The sequence below is a fragment of the Dryas octopetala genome, chromosome 8 (assembly GCF_963921425.1).
Source record: "Dryas octopetala chromosome 8, drDryOcto1.1, whole genome shotgun sequence".
Taxonomy (NCBI): Eukaryota; Viridiplantae; Streptophyta; class Magnoliopsida; order Rosales; family Rosaceae; genus Dryas; species Dryas octopetala.
The window spans coordinates 13085153-13108771 of NC_141373.1; the positions used below are offsets into that span (position 1 = coordinate 13085153).

The 23619-nt window shown below is 34.1% G+C and overlaps 1 protein-coding gene across 1 annotated transcript; it reads left to right on the forward strand.

Annotated features, from left to right (window-relative positions):
• Positions 1-10163: 10163 nt before the first annotated feature.
• VND7 (vascular related NAC-domain protein 7) lies at positions 10164-14267 on the forward strand. Its single transcript, XM_086254294.1, has 4 exons — positions 10164-10227; positions 11182-11357; positions 12130-12401; positions 13728-14267. The coding sequence occupies exons 2-4, from the start codon at positions 11195-11197 to the stop codon at positions 14265-14267; spliced, it is 975 nt and encodes a 324-aa protein (XP_086110420.1). The 5' UTR covers positions 10164-10227; positions 11182-11194.
• The last annotated feature ends 9352 nt before the right edge of the window (positions 14268-23619 follow it).

Here is a 23619-nt window from a genome sequence, read left to right on the forward strand (position 1 = left end):
GTTAATTTGGTTGTGTTGCTGGTTGGTTTTCATATAATTTGGGCTTACGTTGTTCTAACTTAACTGTGAATTATGCATCTTCTGATTGAGATGACCTCAACTCTGTTGTGTTATTATTATTAGTATTTATTTATTTTTTAATCCATGTGCAGAAAACCCAGTTGGAAGAAGGCACTGAATTTCTTTTAGGATCTCCACCTTCTGCTGTGGTTGCTGAAACTGAATTTGTTAATAAAAAATGAGCATGTTGTTTATTATACCCTTAAACTGTGTGATGTTCAATGACCACATCTCATCTCTTGTTTTTATTGGGACAGTGCTTATATTGGGTGATTAATTCTATTGTTCTTATATGAATGCAATAACTCATGATGGACTTACATGTATCTAATCAGGTCAAAAGGATCATGGGTTCTGGGGTTGATAGTCCATATGGTATTCTAGGAGTACTAGGAGCGAACCCAAATATGTCTGCTGGTAATATAAAGAAAAGGTAAAACAATTGATTTTTTTTTTTTTTTTAAGTTGTGGATGTTATGACCTCTATGTATGAAGAACACAATCTCTGCATTTGGCCTTCCATAAGTTCTGTAGGATCCTGCTCATAACAAAGAAAATGAGAGGAAATGATGTGAATTAAGGAGCTTTAATTTTAACAATAAATGAAATTGGTGGAGATTTTCAAGATCAAACAATTCCAATATCAAGTTCTTTTTCGTCTCTTTTGCCATTGATCAAGCACGGAAGGGGGCAAATAGACAGAAAGAATATCAATGGGGGAATATTGGAAGAATGCAACCATGCTCCCAAACCTGTTATACAAGAGTTATCAGTTACTTTTGTTTTATATAATCTCACTAAATATGAAAAGAATTAATAAACCAATCGAAAGCTATTACTACTTAGTACTTACTCATAGTAACGGGTTTAAAACATTATGAAATGCTCTTTAGCAACATGGGAGCTCTTGGTCTGTTTGGCAATGGCTAAGCAATTTGATGGGTAGTGCGTAGTGACAGATTGGATAGGTGATTATGAAATTTGAAGGCAATAGGCAAGTAGCATATGAGGTGGGATAATACGAAATTATCTTAATAATTTTTTAATCCACCAACTTGAAGTAATTAAGAATATGAAATTAATTTAGCTGAGGTGGTTTGTAATTGGACAGATAAAGTAGCATCCTAGTTCTATATTATGGTTGGTTGCCATATCACAGCCATGAAAGATGAATGTTGTCTCTTGTTAATTTTATATAAAAGGAATATATAGTCTAAGGAACAAGAACAGACAAACGGATGAAACCCCACAAGTAATCATTAAGCCTTCCCTGTCTGATATATATTCTTTCTTTTTTTTTGGCCACTCTGTCTGATATATATTCAGGGAAATATAAAACAGACAACTTGGGTGTGTGAGGAGACATGTCATTATCTATCTTTGGTTATGCTTATGCCTAGCTAGTTATCTAAGCCTCTCTCTCTCTCTCTCTCTCTCTCTCTCTCTCTCTCTCTCTCTCTCTCTCTCTCTCTCTCTCTCTCTCTCTCTGTGGCATGTTTAATTAAGTCACTTTCAAGCTTGGTTAGCCTTTCTTTCTTTATCTCTCCCTCCTGGCTATATATAGATATATCTAGATTCTAGAATGTTTGTTGCATAGATATATATATATATATGTGGATATTAATTATGAGGAGGATTGAAAATGTTGGTATAGTAATTAATACATTAATATATGTGGGACGCAGATAAACAAGTCCCACAAACCGCCCCAAACGCATCCAACTTGCTTGGTTTGCACTATTTCTTGTTTGCTAAAGCAACCCCACCACTCTTACAAAGATGAGGAGCCATTTTAGTTTAGTTGTATCAGTACATGCAACTTTTTCAAGTAAATAGTCTATCCCCAATCAAACTGTGACTTGCTAAACAATCGTTGGATTCTAAAACCTTAAATTAATGATCACTAGGAAATTGTCAATAATATGAATTCTGTTAGCATCTTATTTTTTCATGTGCAATATTATCCTACAAGTAAAAAACAGGAAAATGTAGTCAATTTTTAATTGAGTCAACTCTGCCCTGCAAGTTAACATTGATAAGTGGTAAGTGTGAGATGCAGGTTAATACTCAAATCAGAAAGACACTTCTTATCATGTTAGACAATCACTTGATCCGACTTGATCAACAATATTATTTTACACAACTAACAAAATATCGAATTCTTTAGAGCCTAACGCTCATAATATCTCATTATTACAAGTTGATCGAATCTTTCATTCCAATATGGCAATATATATACTTGGTAACGTAGCTCAAAATGATCAGAAATATTAGAACAACATATAGGATCAGTAGTGGTACCGACCAGCCATGATAGAGTAATGTCCATAACCGGCCATGAAAGAGTAATGTCCATAACCGGCCATGAAACTGACCTATTGAATTGATCAATTTTCGAGTTGATGGGTGCACTGAAACTATTCAAGTAGAGTCAACTCACTGTCATTACAAATTGCATTACTAATGGTACTGTTAGCTAATTATGAGCCCCCACTAGTTCCAACTTATAGTTCACAACATTAAATTTATAGTTCAAATGGCCGGCAAAATGTGAACTTGGGGATAAGATAGGTTGAGCTAGAGGGGGTTGAAAACAAACGTTCATTAGGTTAAGTTCGGTCAGGGATTTGATTAATGTCAACCCATCACAATGTACCTAAAAAAACAGTAATTTAGTTATCCATATAATTCTCTCATTTGGACGACTTTTTATATTTTCTCAAGTTTAATTAATTTTCTGTTGATGAAATCCATGAAATGAGATCTGCAATATTTATCACCATGATTATGATCATTTTGGTTTTTCATTGAGAGGGAATAATGAGTGGTTGATCCTCCGTCAACCTAAAGGGTTGTAGAGCTTGTTCACACACAAGACAGAGTTCATATATATATGGTTGCTAGCTACATGAGGCTTTCACATGCTAGCTACCTTCTTTAATCTTAATTTTCTCATTTCCTCCTGTGCATGCGTTTCTATGTAGTATGAATCATTATTGGTGGAACAGCATATATGCATGCTAGATTGGTAGTGGTACCTATAAATTAATTTTGACTTTCAGGTCTCTTTTTTTTTGGTGATATATTTCAGGTCTTTTAATTAGTTCCTAAATTTTGATAAAAAATAAAAGTTAGTAGGAAAATTACTCTTTTAATGAAAATGAATATGTACTTAGAGTCCATTTTTGCTCATCACAAAAAAGTGGTGGTGAACATTACCACTATACTAGATGGATGATACGTGTCACAAAAAAGTGGTCAAGTAACATGTGTCACCCATCCACCATGGTAGTAATACTCACCATGAAGAGCAAAAATGAATCCTATGTACTTATATATATATAGAAATATTTTTTGTGAAACACTTAGATCTGACAACATAAGATACTTAGGTTGAAAATGTGATATTAATCATTAATTCGATTAATTGATTCTACCTCACCTAAATATATGGTTGAAATTCACAATTTAATAATATAAAATCTTTGTCAAACTATTTATCCCAAGATTATAACCCTATATATATATATATCTATATTAATATATTTAAGAACTCTCTAATAAAATGTTAGGTATATATATCTGTGGTGTTTGGTGAATGCTAATTAACCTTAATTTCACGGGGATGGAAGTTGGAACTCATGCACTTAGAAGTCATGATGATGAATGCCCATCAGCAAGCCCTTTTCTTTTCTAAGTCTTCTTTTTCCCACTTTTCTTTTGCAAGGACATATATAGTCCTAAGAACGGTCCCTTTCAGATGTTAAGTTAAACAGTAGAATCTAGCATAAGATCCTATTTAGAAACCCTTTCTTGGTTACACGCCACCCATCATAAACACTATCTTTAATTATCTCAGCTCCTAACTTTTTAGTAATTAATTAAATAGATAATTAGATTTACGCCTTTTAGAAAAATAGTTTTTAGATAGAGACCAGTGGTGTTTTAAAGTTTAGAGGAAATTACAAATTTGATTCACTTATTTTATATTTAGTTTAATATTGGTCTACGATTTTTTGTAAGTTCAATTTTGGTCTACGATATTTTTTAAGTTATGATTTTAAATCCTTTGGTTGTATTTTTTAAGTTATAACTTTTTAAGTAAAAATTATATTTCATCATTTTTTACTCATAAGAACCAATTTGAAGTATTAGATCGAATTAAAGAGAATTGAAGTTTGTTGAAGTTTGAAAATTTTCTAGGAAAAATTGGTAGTTTCGGATACCCTACTTTGGAGCCAATTATCTTGAGTTTTAGAAATCCGATTTGAATGATCTTTATATGGTTGTAAAGAGGAGATGCGTAGCTTTAAAACAAGTATATGTTTGTTGAATTTTGCTGATATTTGATAGGGTAAAAGACGGGACAAATTTGAGGAAACAAATTTAGACCTTTATTGAACAAGTGGAACAATTAGTGGACTAAAACAAAACTTAAAAAAGGTTGTGGATTAAAATTAAACTAAATATAAAATAATTGAACCAAATTTGTAATTTCCTCTAAAATTTATAAGAAAATTCTTTTAATTCATAATAATTTATAAGAAAATCCTTTTAATTTCCCGATTTGAAGGGTATTTTTCTCTATTTGAAGGGTATTTCCCCTCTTAGTGTGTAGAGTAGGCTTTGTACGTAGAGGCTGCATATTAGGTTTTAATTTCTAGATTTTGGGTTCCGCCCAAAATCTTGGAGTTAAAATATAACATAAAGCTTTCACTCCGCCCAAAATCTTAGAGTTAAAACATAACATAAAGCTGTCAAAAAAGAAAAATAAAATGACTTAATTAAAAAGCCTAAATCACTACCGGTCTTAGCTAGTCTAAGAAAAATAAAATGACTTAATTAAAAAGCCTAAATCACTACCGGTCTTAATCTAAGAAAGACTCATAAAATGGACTGAACTCTAAGTCTCCCTTAATTAAACAATGACTATTTTCTAATACTATAATTTTTTTTTTTATATAATAGTGTTTTTCTTGTTGAGTTATTTACACTTATACTCCCTGAGATTTATCCTCTTTTCATATACACCTCTGAGGTTTCAAAAATTACACATACACCTCCTAATATTTCAAAACTGTTGCATATAACTCTCTACAGTGAGACGAAAAATGATGAGAAAGTATGCAAAAAGACATACTAAATGATGAAATGACCTAATAAGATTACTCAAGGTGTAAGGTGCAACCTCAATATAAATATATTCTTTTTTGTTTATGTATTGTTTTCTCTTGCAGGGGGTTATAAGCAACAATTTTGAAACTTCAGGAGGTGTATGTGTAATTTTTGAAACCTCAGAAGGTGTATGTAAAAAGATAATAAACCTCAGGAGGTGTAAATGTAAATAACTCTTTTCTTGTTTCTCTTAATAACCACAAGAAATATTATCAAACATGATGCTTATGCAGAAAATATTTATTGTAAGAAGAGAAAGTTAATTTACGAGAAAATGAAAAGTGGGAAATTCACAATTACCATCTTTTCATTTTAAATATATAGTTTATTTTTTCACTTTTTATTTGTGAACTTTGACCCATATCCTAATTCTGTATGTAAACACTTATTTGTGCTAATTAATTTAATCCTTGAATGAACTTTTTCTATTTAATGGGCATAAAATCCAGTTTTCGCTTGAAATTTCCAGTTGGATTCTATATATGTATTTTATCTAGGCAAATGTTTAATGTACCAACTATTTTTTCTCAAATTGTTTCTCAAATGAAATGACATCAATTCATTTGACATGGTTTATCTTTTCTTTTTTTAATTTTTAATTTTTATTTAGACAATTCGATCACTATATAAATGCCACGTTAGTTGAAGAACATGCAATATAGTGTACCATATTTAGACAATAGTTCAAGTACCATAGATAGTGTACGTTCTAGCTCTTTATTATAGTAGAAATAGAAAATCGTTCCTTGGTACATGATTACATTTTTTTGGATGGAACTACATGATTGAAATTGACTACTCAAATTCTAAACAAAATGATTAATTAAGGGCCAGTTTAAATACTAATCAAGATTGAAAACGATTTCTAAGCAATGAGAAAAGAATGCTCATCTAATACCATATGATATGAGTAGTCCGATTATGTAAATGGAAAATTACTCACATTTTGTAATAAAATATGGAATAATAAGGGAAAGTCGGTAGATCGCATCAGATTGTGATGATTTTACAGATTGGGTTCATGATAAATGTAGTTGATTGGACCTTGTAAGGGACCCATTAATTTAATAATGATTTTGTTTGGTTAGTAACAGGAGTCGTTATTCCTTGGACTCCATTGGTTAAATTGAAATTGGAACAACGTACGGCTAGTTGACTAGTGATAATGTAGGGTGAATGACTAGCTTAAAGATAAACAAAGTTGTCATGCTTCAACTTTTTGAACAATTACGTAGTGATTCTCAATAAACAAAAATAAAAATGAAAATAAAAATAGGTTTTAGGTCGTGCATTATATATATGCACCGTCCTGCCAAGATGGTTTGGATACGTTATAGTTTCAAGATAGAATCACTCCTTAGTGATAGTGATAGGGAATTTGTGAAAGTGGACAATGGTCATTAATTAATGATTTACCAAAACCATTTTCTCTCTGATTAATCTCAAACATAGCATGTGTTGAAAAAACCTCCCTAGCTCCAATGTAACAAACAAAAAATTATTAAATTTCTTTTCTCTAATTATAGAGGTTAACCATATATAGTCAAACGTACATTACATGATATGTGTCACACACATAAGATAGTGGTGATGCTCACCACCAAATTAAGGTGGTGAGCAAATTTGCTCTCAAATATTTAAGGAAACATTTATATTGTCATATATATATATATATATATATATATATACTCATTAGGACTTCATAATTAATGTAAACATTATGAACGCTGATCTTCCGCCTATTATTAACATTCATGAATACAATTAGGAAAGAGATAAACCTATTTTCTAACCAATTCACTCACATTTTATTTCCTAAATTGAGATTAATCCTTAATTATATAAACATTAATTATTAAATTGACTGACCAATTTTACTATCAGTGTGGGAGTGCCTAAACTCGTCGCATTGATAACTCAAAAAGATCAAAGTGAGAATGTACGTGCGTTCACACTTCTCTTAGGATTACGAGTCTATTATTCTTAGTGATTATGATAGACATGCAATATTTTATATATGATTCATCAGTATACTGTATACATTATTCTTGCACTAATTCAATCTAATGGTTAAAATTCACCACTGGTTAGATCAATCATACTACAACTCTCATAAATATTAACAATGTCAATCTTAATATGAGTTTGTAATTGGTTAATTTATAGCTAGGAAAGAACATTCATTACATGTATCTACCTGATGTGAGATACTCCCACGTAAATGAATAATCACTACAAGAAAAACAGGATATGACAACGCGCGAGAAATGTTGTCAAAGCAATTTAACAACGTTCGCATGCACGTTGCGTATCTTGAAGTTGTTAAAAGTTTTGCTCATTCAACAACGCGCTTTTGAAGTTGTCTAAAATGTTAATGAACGTTGCTAAATACTTTTCTACAACGTGTAAAAAACGTTGTATCTTATAACTGCGTTTTTTAAACATTGTTGTTGTATTTTCCACAACATCTTATTGCATGTTGTTTCCTAAATAAATGACAACGAGCAATTATAAGTGGTCATATGTGAAAAAATTTCGCAACACGCACTATGTGTTGTCGTATAAGTTTTTAATAACGTATTTTATGCACGTTGTGAAACTAATATTAATAATAGTGTACGACAACAGGCACTTAATTGCACGTTGTTAATGAATGCTTTCAACAACAATCATTTCGCGCGTTGTATTATTGACGTTGTCATATCCTGTTTTTGTTGTAGTGAATGTTCATGTATGCTGAAGAAATTACCATAATTTCTTATTCATATTTATAAATAAACATTATTTGTTAATTATCAATAAAAACTTATATCACGTGTGTATACACTTATATATCCAACTCTAAGTAATGAAAGAAATAAAAACATTAAATGTATACTCATTACATGAAAGTTTTATTTATCATATATGAATGATAAATAAATTAATAAATTAAAAAACTTTATTGCCATTCATATGCAGAAATTGTTTACAAGGGCTAATACTTTAACATAAAGTGGATATGTTCTCATACGCTAAGACCATTTGATATAAAATTAACTCTACAAAATAATTAAGTTGGTCACGATAAAAAATACAAGTGGGGCCGGTCTGATCATGTGTGTTGTTCCCCAGCAAATGTTACTCTTTTCCAGTGTGTAGGGCTTATGACCCAGACTTTATAATGAAAAATAAGTATATCCTGGTCGATCTAAAGAAAGAAATCTAAACAAATTAACTACATTAATTAATTAGATGACGACCTAAGACATTATATATTAAGTAGTACAATCAAAGGAAACCTTTTTCACCACAAATTGATGTTAATTGTAAAGAAATCTATTTATTTATTCTCATTAATTATAATAGTATATATTTCAAATAAATTAACTATAAGCAAACAAATAACTGCAATTAAAGGGCTCTAATAAGAAAGGCTACTTTTGTTCCTATGTATATTAAATTCAAACCCATGACGATATTGAACTGACATAAGTAAACAAAGCCTGGTTGATGAATAAGAAAGGTTATTCTTGTTCCTATGTATATTAATCAATAAGAAAGCTTAATTAATTAAAGCTATCAAATTAAACAAAACCATAGTGGGACTCATCTGGGCGAATTGAGAGAAGAGAATTAATATAGGAGGTAGGAATCAGGAATGCATATGTAAATGATTAGCTATTTGATATGGACAGGTTGGAATGTCTGACATGGCTGCAGGTGGCAGTAGATGATAGGTGCCAAATGGCAAGGGGCGGCACACCAAACAGACAGGAAGAGCGGGATGGTGGCAAGGAAAGAATGTCATGATGTGACATGTATATATGTGAGGCTAGAAATTTGATAATTAAAACAAATTAAATATGCAACAATTCATTATTGAATTTTTCATGTAGATGTGACATGTATATATATATATGTGAGGCCTCGTTTAATGTAATTCAGTAAAAAGTTGCTAATTAAATATGCAACAATTCATCAAATATAGCATAACATGTATATGTTGTTGACAGCCTATATATCATGAATTAGATGATTGATTATATATATTAATAGAAAATAAATTTATTTTTTTTCATCAAATCAAAAACTGTGGTTCATGATCGATCATTGACAATAGACCATAAATTTAGACAATTAATTACATAATTTTCTTTGTGCATGGCATCTGTGGGGTTTTTATGATATTTTGTCATTTTTAATTCAGTTTTCGATAGAGTTTAATGATTAAAATATAAAATAATCGTTCAAGGTTAGATTTTAGATGAATATGTGTGGTTTAATAACTTACAAATTCACGTACTATATATTTAACAAGACAATATTATCCATTAAATATACACGTACATTACACATTGCATATATATTTGTGATTAATATTTAATGGTATAAGAATGACAATAGACAGTAAGTCAGTAAGTGTAGGTGTTATAAATTAAAATAAGTTGAAAGTGTAAGAAGCTAGCTAGGCAGAAAGGGAAATCTTAGGACACAAAATAGCGGTGGGCGGGGGTGGCGTGAAAACATGGTGTCACGCCGTCCAAATAAACCTTTCATCTCATCGATCAGCCATCAGCTGCTGCCACCCCACGCGCAATCAATACCATTACAATTTACAAACCCTCTCTCTTCCCTACTACTCTTCTAGTCTTCACAATATCAACTCCATCTTCCTAATTCTTCATCTATTTCTATACAAACCATCACCATCTACATCTATATATATATATATATGTTTATATATTTATTAGAGCAACAACAAATATATTCATTACTAGCCTAGCTAGCCCCCCTACATCTTTTGCATATATAAAGCTCTCTCTCTTTTACATAAGCCTTCACCAAATATACCATTCATCTACATCTTCTTTCTCTCTCTCTCTCTCTCTCTCTCTCTCTCTCTCTCTCTCTCTCTCTCTATTTCTCTCCCCCTCTATCTCCTTTGCTCTCGATCTGTGACCAGCATACAAAGAACACCTACAGCACCAACATTTATATATATAATTTCCTGTGAGTATTTTTCTTGTACATATATATATATATGGCATCCAACAACTATTAATTTTTACATGCATGCTAGGTTCTAATTGCTATTCCAATGTTGATAACAAATTCACAATATTTTTGATGATTTGTTTGGTTTTTTTGACACAAACATTTGTGATGATCGATTAATTTCTTAATTTAATTTTGCCATCAAAACTTTGGATCTTCATGTGATCATCAATCAATGTCATATATAATATCAAAATTACGATATTATCGGCGGATCATTGTTACCGGCGATACATTTTTACCAGCGGATCTCCGTTCTAAAAGCACTTTTCACGTACGGCAGAAAAATCGATGGGATCGAGTAATGTAGCAATCGATCTTCTCCTCCAACTCATGTAAATATTGGGAGTAATATTAATTCGATTGACCTTAATTAAGAATAATATTGAATAATTAATAATCTACTGAAAACATGTATAATATGTGAAGCGTGGTGGGTATGAAAATGTTTTCCATGCCATGGCCACCACTAGCGAGCAGGAGGAGCAGGGAGTGCACTGCACTCAAAGAAATAGACATGCTTGTGCCAGCAAAGTCAAGCTTTTCGGCCAAGTGTACTACTTACTTTTGTGTTCAATATACTTTCCCTAAGTCCATGCAAACCATTTCTAAAAGCAAATACTTAATTATTATCATCTCTTAAACCTAGCTAGCTATATATGTTTGTGTCATTGTGTGGTGGATTCCACTTTTCCTCTGCCATAATTAAATTTTTACATTTTTGTCATGCCCAAAACACACATCTGCACCACTATCATACAAGCTAGTACAACCATCCAATTTGTTAGTCAATTAAGAACATAATTATAAGGATCCAATTTCTATTTCCTTCTCTCTATGTATATTAATCTCTCTCATAGACTTACTTTTTTTTTTTTTTTGTTTCATATATATATATATATATTTCAGGACAAGATTATTAATGGAGATGGAATCTTGTAGTGTTCCACCAGGCTTTAGATTTCACCCTACAGAAGAAGAACTTGTGGGTTACTACCTCAAAAGAAAGATCAACTCACTACAAATTGATCTAGATGTCATTATTGACATTGATCTCTACAAAATTGAACCATGGGACATACAAGGTACATATTTCAAATTCCAACTCTTAGTTAATTTCTTAGTTTGCTGCTTAACCTCAAAATGTGGACCTTAATTAAGGTTCATGTTTTTTGACCAAAAAAAAAAAAAATTAAGGTTCATGTTCTTACTATTTATAATCAGCATTTTGCACACAGTTAGTAATAGGCCCAAAATTAGGGTACGTATGACAATTTGGAGTAGAAAATTAAGAAATAACTTTACTAGCTGCACTTAATTATTTTCTGTTACTATTGTATATATTCATGGGTATATATGACTTTACTATACAATTAGGCAATTAGCTCGTCAATATTTCCGTTCACGCCAAACCGGTGATTGAAAAATATTCTATGTATGATTTTTGTTATAAAGATAAATTATACAGTTGTCAGCCTTGATACAAAATTGAATGTTCATTTTAGAGACTTTAGCTATTAGCGAGAGAGAGAGAGAGAGAGAGAGAGAGAGAGAGAGAGAGAGAGAGAGAGAGAGAGATCCAATAATTATATTAAGCTTTATTAGACATTTTCAACCAAAGTAACACATGTGCTCAACAGTTAGGAAAAAAGATAAGCACCTTATAATGTTTATCTTTTTTTAGTAAGCAATGTTAATTATCATACCACAACTTGCTGGAAATGGCATTACTTCAAAATAAATATCCAATTAATTTTTGAAAAAATACAAATAAAAATGGTTATTTTTGGCAATTTAATTACATATTATATATGTATTTTGTGGCATATATATATATATATATATATGCATGTACAGAAAGATGCAAGCTAGGTTACTATGAACAAAACGAGTGGTACTTCTTCAGTCACAAAGACAAGAAGTATCCGACCGGAACTCGGACAAACAGAGCCACAGTTGCTGGATTCTGGAAGGCAACAGGAAGAGACAAGGCAGTGCTTTCAAAGAACAGAATTATAGGAATGAGGAAGACCCTTGTTTTCTACAAGGGACGAGCTCCTAATGGCAACAAAACTGACTGGATTATGCATGAATATCGACTCCAAACATCTGAACATGCACCCCCTCAGGCAAGTTAATTCAATTTCTGTATATATGCACGGTCGGCATTTATTTAACAATTAAAATTATGTATGTCAAATTTGTACCTTTTTTTTATCCAATTTCTCTATAGAGTTAATTATCTTAGGGAGTGGAATCACATTTTGGAGTATAAGTTTTAGCCCTCCGTTTTTAGGCGACTTAAAACCTAAAATTTAGGCAATATATGAATGATATGAGTTGAATTAAGTCAATGTTACAATATAAAACTAATAGTTAAGGCTATATAATAGGTTAAGAATTCGATCCATTTGAATGTAACAAAAAATACAACAAAATAACCTTAATAGTTATCCGACATCAACTTATTTTTCTTTTTGTTTTTACAAATGGGAGGTTGGAACTTTGGTACTTAATTGTGAGTAGTACTACTAGAGACATGCACTAACTGTTATCCCAACTAATATATAGCAGTATTTCATTTAAATGATTATGCCCACTTCGGACCTCATTTATTTTAGCAAGTAAGAAACTGCCATGTCATTTTAGCAAACAAATTAAATTTAGAATAATAGTTGATGTCTATATATAGTACTCAAGTTGCAAGCTGCTAATTTAAGACTAATTTCACATGTTAGCTAGGTTTTTTTAGTACTGGAGCGATGTGAACACATAAGAGAATGTTACATTACAAAAATAATAATTATCTACATCCTAACAATTTAATTTTTAGGACTGTTCTATATGTGGCAGGATATTTAGTTAGTGGTGGAAACAAACCTAAATGTGAGAGGAGTGATAGTGAGAATATATAAAAGCAACAGTTGGCCGGGAACTTTTGAAAATAGTGAGAAACCAGTCAACCAGCACACCTTATTAGAATGAAATACCATATTAATTATATAACTAAAAAAAGAGTTTGTCTCCGAATGGAATTTTAACAATGTTCGATCTAGTGATCATAGTTTATTTCATATCCATGCATTAATTAAACCAGGTAGCTTTTTCTCAAAAAGGTCCTTTTGGGTTTATTAATTAAAGTGTTGAGTTGAAAAGACAAATACATACCTTGAATTCCTTGGCAACCTTTCTGTAAAGTGCTCAATAAAGTGATAAGTGTGACTAGGTTAAAAAGCTAGAGTTTCTTTTATTATTTTAGAAATGAGGATTTGAATTTGTGATTTTTTTGGATATTGTATAAAGAATTACCACTAATTTAATAGCTAGTTAATTATTCTGAATTATAAACAAATGTTGCAAGGGCTAATTCAATTATTTTTTTGTAATAACACATATACAATTGATTATTATTTTATAACCAAGACAATTAATATTCTTGTTTGTGATGCATGCAGGAAGAAGGATGGGTTGTATGCCGAGCATTCAAGAAACCAAGTCCAAGTCACAGGCAAGGTTTTGAAGCATGGAAGCATGCTTACTATGTCAGAGAAAACAGCAGCAGCAGTAGCCATGTTATTAGTACTTTTCCTTCCTCTTCCGATTTCGCAAGCGAATCGCCTCTGCTCAACCCGAATAACCAAGCCCTAATTTTCCACCAACCCTTCGGTTTCGAGCAAGAACTCGTTTCTCACAATGCTAATAATTACATGAGTCATTACAACCAAATCGTAGTAGAACTTCCTCAGCTTGAGAGCCCAACTATTTCAACAAGCTTGGCCACCAAGGAAAGTGTGCAGCAGCAGCAGCATAACAATAATGTTATAAGCACTGAAGACTATGACGAGGAAAGAAGCAACAGTAGCAGTCAACACCACATAGATTGGAGAAACTTGGACAGCTTACTTCAAGTGCATTTGCCATCAATACCCCAAAATTATGATCAACAAGATACTCAAAGCCATGACCATCTTCTTGGATGCTTTCCTGGCTTGTGACAGAAGATCATCGACAGTATAACAAAGTTTCTTGGATCCAAGAAACAAAAATAAAATAAAATAAAATAAAAATATATATATTTGTGTAAACTGATGATTCATCATAATATATATAATAGTCCACGTCTTGACGCAACATGGTTAGAGCTATATTTAGAAGCTTTTTTTTTTTTTCTTCTTTCTTGTGGTCAGATGTTTAGAAGTTGTTCAGAGATTGCATGCTTAATATGTTAGACCAAGAATATATGCACTAAAATTAAGGGCAATGTTATATGTTACATAGTCGAACTTTTCTTCCAAGGTTATATGAAGTTTTTATATTGAACTCTACAATATGTATTGTTGTTTTTTCAATGCAATGATTTGGTGCGCATATTATGTGCCATTTGGTTGGGGGGGGGGGGGGGGGGGGAAGAAAGTCATACAAGAAGCATTTTCCAAACTAAGATGTGCGCAAGGCCATATGGCTCATATGGACCATATATAATTTGGTTATAAATTAAAAGCCCATAATGCTTCCTGGGAGGCTTTGATGCACTTGGATATATGATAAAGGACCCTAATTCTTTCTTTCCAAACCCCACATAAAATTTTGCCTAAATATTCCAATTATACCCTTAACTAAAAATAATAATTAAGCCAGCCACACCACACCCCACGCCAACCTGACACCCCACCCAAACCTGACAGTTATACTATAATCTTCCTAATTAAGATTGAAGATGTAAGTAGTGGCCAAAAAAAAGATTGAAGATCTAAGTAAAATCTTATAAATCAAATCCCATTTTTAGCAAACTTTAACATAAATAAAGGGTGCTGTTATTGGCACTCCAAAAAAGTCATCATGCACTCCAATTTAAAAAAAAAAAAAACATAAGAAAAAATTTGTATATAATGGAGTGCAATATGACCTTTTTAGAGTGTCAATAACAGCACCCAAATAAATATATGTCAATTGAAAATATAGAAAATTAGAATTAAATACCAAATATCAATAGTTTTTCAGCAAAGCAGTAAGACACTAATTTTTTTTAGTTTAGGTACTAACCTAAAGCAAGACATTTTGGATTATATCATAAATCAGTTTGCTATACAGTTGTGACGGTTGAATAGTTATAGTTGTGACTGTTTCAAATTCATAAAAATTCAAAATTTATAAGGGTTTAATGCTTTTGATTTAGGCTTAGAGGATGAAGTCATATAACCCAGAGACTAAACATTAAAGTTTAAGCCTTGCAAATATTGAAAAAACAACAAATCGAAAAAAAAGTTATGACTGTTAGACAGTCACAGCTCGGTATAACCAGGGTCGAACCCACGTTCTAGCTTGGGGGGTCGGGGGACCCCCCGAACGGCAGAGCAAGAAGGCGGCGAGTCCTGACTAAGCAAGAAGGCGACCCCCCGAAGAGAAGAACGGTGACCCCCCACCTGCTCGATGAAAGTCCTGACTGAGATGCTTTTGCTTCTGCAAATCCTGGGCTTTTTTTTAAGCTTCCATTTTGAGCTTGGAATTAGAATTAAAAAAAATCACACACCTGCTAAGGTTGCGTTCCACAGGGTAAATAAAAATCTGCTTTGTATTAAAGTTGTGGCCTTCTCACTGCGAATTTGAGAAGCAGCATGGGGGGCAGCTTTCAAAATTTGCTGTGGAAAGAAGCATGCGAAGCCATTTAATGAAAGTTTCTAAATACCAATAACACCCCTATTTAATTTGTTCTATGAAAGCCTTTATCCTCCCTTTGGTTACACGATCATCATTCACATATACAAAAAAATATTTATTTATTTAGTGGTTAATGCTTTTTGGTTAAGTGAATGTGAACATAAATATTTAGAGAGAAAAAAAAAATAAAATGCATAAAATCAAGTGAAAGTATTTTCATTCTTTCTTACCAAAAAAATTAATGAAAATAAATTTTAGCATTATGTTCATTTTAGTTTTTATACAAGTCACAACATTTTAATACAAAAACTTACCAAACACTCAAAAGACTGTTTTTGATACGCATAACACTTTTAAAAATACAGTTTACCAAACATTCACCTATTTACTTTACATCTGATTATTCTTACAGCACAGCTGAAAGTGATTTTTTTTAAAGTCACAACAATACCAAATTGTCCCTAAGTCAGTAAGTCCCCAACCCGTGTGCCCTTCACAAACCCAACCCCTAGTCCCCAACTCGTCTTCTTGAACCAAATTTCCCAAACCCACACAGACCTAACCCAGCCCCCACCACCGGTCCACCATCGGGGCACATCGCCAGTCTCCTGCTGCCCACTAGTCACCACGGCACTATGACCCCCCGGGATAAAATTTCTGGATCCGTCACTAAGTATAACCATATTTTTTAAAGTTGGAACCTAAAATGAAATTTAGTATCTAAAGTGAAATGATATAAATATTTTAGTAGTTAAAATGAAAAAAAACATTGCAATTTGATACCTAAAGTCAACGGACCTTTAAAAATAGGGTCAATTACAAAAAAATCAATAAATATTTTTAATATTACAAATTAGTCAAATGAAAGGTTTGAAAATACCATGATAGTCACTATTAACCAAAATAAAATTAAGAGAAACTATGTCAATTCAAATTTTAGAGCAACGTGTCTCATAGATATGTCAATTCAAGTTTTAGAGCAAAGTAAAGATGCTAATCATCCACAGTCCTTCCTATCTGAACTAAGTTCGATCGGCAAGTAGAAAATTATTTTGAAATTTTCACAACCTATAAAATGGTGTAATATGCTTAAAAATCCTTTAGCTACATATACAAATTTATGATACTGATCATAAGGTTGAAATGCAGATCCATGAGTGATGCCTTGCATACATGTTTTTTTTTTTTTTGGTCAAACCTTGCATACATGTTATAAAGGTCAAATATCTCTATGTGATGATATGGCATTTGGTCCAGAATAGCCCAAATCAGGGCAGTCCTTTACATGCAATGTAATGAGATACAAGAGCTTCACGGCCCTAAATTTTTTAGAGAGCAGAACTGAAAATCAATAAATTTGGGGTTTGTAGAGTTTTTATGACATATAAATTTAGAATCACGTACACTAATTAACAAGAAAGAATATGAATCACTCTTGCAGTTGGTAATGTTTATGAATTAATCATGGAAGTGATTGTTTTTTTAGGAGAAAAAAAAATGAATTGCCTATTTCTTCCTTCCCTCTTGACTTGCATTTCCTTCAACTTCATGCAAGTTGTGGAGTACTTCTTTACCCAAAAAACGTGTACTTGCATTCGGTTTATGGTTATATCAGTTAATTCCTAGTTTTTGCAGATAAAAGGTGAAATACCATTAATAACAAGTTTGATATTTATTGTAGCTTTTTATGTGCAAAAAATGTGGTAATGATCGATGCTAAGAATCCCAAATGATATGTCATTTAGGCCGTCCACAATGGCAAAGAAAATTGAGTGTCAAAGTGATGTATGGGTTTTGCACTTATTACAATGGGCCGGAATGTTGAGTGTAATAGCCCAACCCATATATGGCTATCAATGAGAGCAATAGAGGCTTAGAGTAATACATGCATGGTGAGGACCACACCACGTGGGAAAAGCAGAAAGGGAGTGGTGGCTGACAAGCCTGGCTTGCATGACAGAGGCGCTAACAGCCAGGCAACACCTAGACACTTGCAGGAGACGGACGGCGTGGATCTCCTAACCGTTGGTGATCGACGGTCTACGTTTGAGAGATATTGCAGTCTTTCTTTAAAAAAAAAATGGCAGTGTGTTGATGTGATCTGGGCCGATCCATTTAGTAGCCGTTGGTGATCCAACAATTGACATTAATTAGCCGTTGGAAAATGCTTAAAAATTAATAAAAACTTCATATAAAATTAAAAATTTCTAACGGCTAGTTTAACAACATTTTTATAAATTGGTCATTCCCGCCCTATATTTTCACTCATTCGTCTATCTTTTTTATACTAAATTGTTGTAGAAATTTTTTCTTTTCATTTATGGGAAATCCAAAAGGAAGAATTGGTCCAATGAGGAAGATCGAGTTAGCTCTAGTTGAAGCTTGGATGCAACACTCTGGAGATTGCATCATCGGCGCCCAACAAAGAGACATGGTTTTTTGGAACAAAGTGTTCCGTCAATTTATTCTAAATTGTCCTCAAGCGATAGCTAATGGGTGAAAAATTGGGGCGACTATAGCTCATTTCAAGAAAATAGGAGGATGCCACTACGAAGTATTATACATGTATCATGGAAGCGGAGCGAGAACGCACTAGCGGGCAAAGCCCTCATGATGTGGTGAGATTTTTTGTTAATTAAATTCAAATATTTTTGGATAATTTATAATTACTTTATTTGTTTTCATGTTAATAGGTGAGCTTAATTTGCCAACGCATGATACCAAGCAACGCACAAGTACAAACGTCTTTTTGCTCATCACCATTGTTGGTACAAGATGCAACACCATGTCAAGTGGGAACATGCACCTGTGGACAATATAACCGACACCCCTATCGAGGCCGATGACACCCCCATTGATGCTAAAGCAGTTCGACTGAGTGCAAATGAGAATTCTTCAACATTTCAACCACTTTCTAGTAGTCTCCCAAGGCATTTAAATTATAAACTATAAATAAACCATCACTTAATCTCAATTAGGCTTAATTTAATTAGGTACAACAATATAGCTCTCAGCACTACTACAGCTTCAGCACATATGACTATCACTCTCAGCACTATTCAGGCCAATTTGAGACTCATATATGACTATGGCACTTAGTAACAACTGTGGAATGCCTTACATATGTCAATATTTTCCTTGTGAAAAATGAGTCTTAGAGTGGGTCATGCCTCTGGACAACAAGTAAACTTTCTCAAATATGCAATTTGTTTTAGCTAGCAAGAATACTGAATTTTTGGAAAAGACCATTATCTCTCAGATGTTACAGACTCCGATTGTCTCATGCCACAAGAAATATCTCAAACTCCCAACAATTGCAAGAAAGGAGAAAAAAAGTTAAAGACATAGTATGACAATGGGTCAAGGGATGGAAAGAAAAAATGCTATCAAAAGCCGGCAAAGAGATTTTGATAAAGGTGGTAATCCGAGCCATACCAAAATATTATATGACAATTTTTCGAATGCCCAAAGGCATTAGAAAAGAAATTATATCATTGACTGCAGGGTTTTAGTAGGGAAAGGCGAAGGCAAAGATGGGTATTCATTAGATTCGTTGGGATAATCTATGCAACCCCAAAACTATGGAAGAATTAGGTTTTTGTGAGTTAGAATGTTTCAACAAAGCTCTAATAGCAAAGCAAGAATGAAGATTAATTACAAACCCAGACTCTCTAGTTGGACGTGTCATGAGAGGACGGTATTTCTCATTTTCATCCTTAATGCAAACAAGTCTAGATAGCACCCCATCTATTGTGTGAAGATCTCTAGTTTGTGCACGGGAGTTAAAGGATGGAGTAAGGTGGTGGGTTGAGAATGACAACTCTATTTGGGTATATAAAGATAAATGACTCCCCTTCCTAGTGTCGTTCATGATTCAAAGTTCGATCCCCTTAGATAGGCCCAGATACAAAGGCTAGTGATTTAATTGCTCCCTTAGGTGGTTAGAAACACTCTTTTATTCTGGAATCTTTTTGGATGAATGAGGTTGAATTGATAATGAACATTCCATTGATGAGTCAGATGTAGAATGAAGATTGTTTAATTTGGCAATATACAAAAAACAGAAGACATAGTGTCAATAGCAGCTACCAACTTGCTCGTTTATAGTCGGTTCGAGAAGAGAGGAGGCTAGCTTCACTAGTTGACCTTATGCGATCTCTTGGAAGGGTCTGTGGAAGCTTTTTGTGCCTAACAAGATTACAATCTTCATGTGGAGGTGTTGTAATGAAATTTTTCCCTATGGTTTGAACTTATTCTTGAGGAAAGTGGTGGCGCACCCAATATACTAACAATGTCAGTCCAACCGAGTGTCGGTGCTCCATGCCATTTGGGACTGCCCGGCAGCTCGTGCTATCTAGAACTTCTCGATCAGTCTTCAGTAAGCTCTAGGCATAACTATGGAAAAGCATTTCGTGGCTTTCTTTAATTTTGCCTACCAAGTATTATCTAAGGAGAAGCTCACCCAATTCGCCTATATTTTTTTGGGGAATATGGAATGCACAGAACGAGTAGGTAATAAATGGGCATGTGGAAAATCCAAAGAGCATATACAATAGGCTACAAACATATGAAATAGACTTCTTGCATGCAAACAAACCGGTACATAAGCCATTTCAAGCAACAACGAGGCCCAATCGCTAGATAAAGCCGGCGACACATGTTTTTCTAAAAAAGTATGGATGGCGCCACTTCGAGTCAGCAGCGAGTGAGGGGCCTTGGATCGGTCATCTGTGACAGTACGAGGGAGATGTTGGTGGTGGTGGTGGCGAAACAGGTTCCAAGAGGATACACTCCAAGAGAGACTGAGTTAATGCATGGCTGCCATGATAGGGCTACAAGTTTAAGTAATTTGGGTTTGTAGAATATTGAGCTAGAGCTCGACGCATTAGATGTAGTCCGAGTCATTAATGATCCCAATTTCTGTTTAGCTGGGGATGAAGTACTTGTGGAAGATGCCAAAGGTACTATGGCTTATTTCATGAATGCTCAATGCCAATATCAGCAAAGGGATGTAAATCGGGTGGCGCACACATTAGCCAAGCATGCTCTCACTACATTTGGTATATATTAATTTTTGGTTCAATGAGAGAGAACATTGGCTCTCTAATGTACTATGTACATACAAGATGGTTTAGTTGTTTAATAAAATGACTTAGCATGTAAAAAAAAAGAAACATTATAAGCTAGATAAAATACCATGTAAAGGATTTTGAATACGAGAATTACACATTCATGTTGATTCATGAATGAAAGGCTAAGTATGACGTGGCTCATGCATGTGGGTGAGCAACACGTACATATGTAATCGATTGAAATGCTTTTAGTATAAAAGGGTTACATAAAATTGATATATATGAAACAATGAAAGCATAAGTAAAGTATGCATGTGTTTGCCTCAAAATCTTCAACAACCATATGTCGTCTAGGTCGCGGATCAAAGAAACCAGGTCCTTCAAATTTGAGTTGGGTGTGCCAGTACGCGGTCTCGGGGCCGAGCGTACAAATGATAGGGTTACGCAAAACTGACTTCTGGTTGGGCAACCGTGAACTGAGGAAGGAACACCTCTCGGTCATAAAGGTTTTGGTGCCTTGACTACAAGGACTTAGAGTAGTGTGGCCGGGGTTGGTGTGATGGTGATTTGGTGCGTGAAAGTGAAGGTGTGAGTGATGGGTGCAAAATGGAAATCTAATAAATAACAATTAACTGTAAAAACGAAATCAAAACATAAGCAATCTTCAGAATTAATCGAAATAATACGAGTATGAACTGTAAATCGCATAATCTAAAACTACTTTAATATAAGAAAGCAATAAACCTACTTATGCGAAATTTAAAGAACAAGAAAGTAAACTCTAAACTAACAATATGCGAATCAAAGAGACATACTCATATTAATGTCGGCCAATAAAAATCAAAGAACACAAAGGTTTTTATTCTAAGTTCTTGAGAGAAACCATAAGATTTTCTCAAGAACACCTAAAGATTGAAAAGAAAAACTAAAAGAACATAGTAACAACCTATGATTGAAGAACTAGGGTTTTTGATGCTTGTTATCTCTAGGATTTTTCTAAGGGTCAACGTTGTGTTCTTGGTGACTCAATACCTCTATTTATAGTGTTAAAACCCTAATGGGTGCATTGGATCCCAAGAGTCATGATCCTTCAAGAGGTTGTAACCGGCAAGAATCTTAAAAGGTTATGACTTTTGATCTTTTGAGGATTTCTCGGTTCTTTGTTCAATTGGGATTTGTCTTCCTTGGGCTCATCCTTCTTTGTTGCTATTGGGCTCGGCTCGTGATGACTCTCCTTGAATTCCTTCATTTGGAGCTAGGCTTTATCTTGTACTCAACCCATCTCCTTTGAAAATTGGGCCTACTATGCATGCGGTCCATTTAATGTCTGGAAAACCTAGCCCATTGATAAAATACAATTTTAAACCCAAACAGCATGGTATTCAATAAAAGTAAAATAGATAAAAGATATGTGCGAGATTTGTAGTGCATGTAGAGGGTGGTAATCATCAATAAAATAACATGCAATTGTGACCTCAGCTTCAAACTCACATATCAATGATATACATATGTAGCAATTGTAAACCAAAAAGAGGAGTTGCCGAACAAAAATCTTTTAGAGAAGAAGAAAAATATCAAGAGCAATTCTGTGCTGATAACGTGTTGTGGAAATGATGATGTTATAGAGTGATAAGAGAGATAAGTGATAAGAAAGATAAGTGAGAAGAGAGACAAGTGAGAAGAAAATTTCTTGAAAATGAAGGTTGTCCATTGATCTCCATGAGTTGCCTATTTATAGGCAAAATATATGCTTATAATCCAATTTAATTACTTGGAGGTTACTTCTATAACTTGGAGGCTACTCCAAGTTGGTTACTTGGGAACTACTTCCAAGCCTTCTTAATTACATTAGAAGGGTCTCCAATAAACAGAAATAGAAAAATAGCCCAAGATTTGAAATAAATTACAATTTAGTACCTCAACTTTACATGTTGTTTCAACTTAGTACCCCAACTTTGAAAACTTGCAAAAAAGTACCTCAACTTTTATTTTGTATCAAAATAATACCTCCGTTAGTTTTTCCGTTAAATAAACCGTTATCTGCTGACGTGGCAGAGGTATTTTCGTCATTTTCTCTAAATTTAAAAAATAATAATATTTTTAAAAATTTTAATAAAAAATAATTAAAATTTCTTAATTTCATTAAAAAAAAAAAAAACAACAACAACATTTCCCATTTCCCCAGCCATCCCCCTCTCCCTTCCCCGCCCCTCACCCATCCCCTCCCTCCTCCTCCCCGCCCCCACACAGCCAGCCCCCCACTCCCCCCACCCATCCTCTCCCTCCTCCTCCCCGCCCCCACACAGCCAGCCCCCCACTCCCCCCACTCCCCCCACCCATCCCCTCCCTCCTCCTCCCCGCCCCCACCCAGCCAGCCCCCCACTCCCCCTACCCATGCCCTCCCTCCTCCTCCCCGCCCTCACCCAGCCAGCCCCCCACTCCCCCTACCCATCCCCTCCCTCCTCCTCCTCCTCCTCCTCGCCCCCAGCCATCTCCCTCTCTCCCTGCCCCGACCCACCCTCTCTCCCACCCCAGTCCCGTCGCACCTCGTCGCACCCCCTCCCCACCAGCCCCAGCACCGTCGCACCTCGTCGCACCCCCTCCCTAGTTGGAGGTC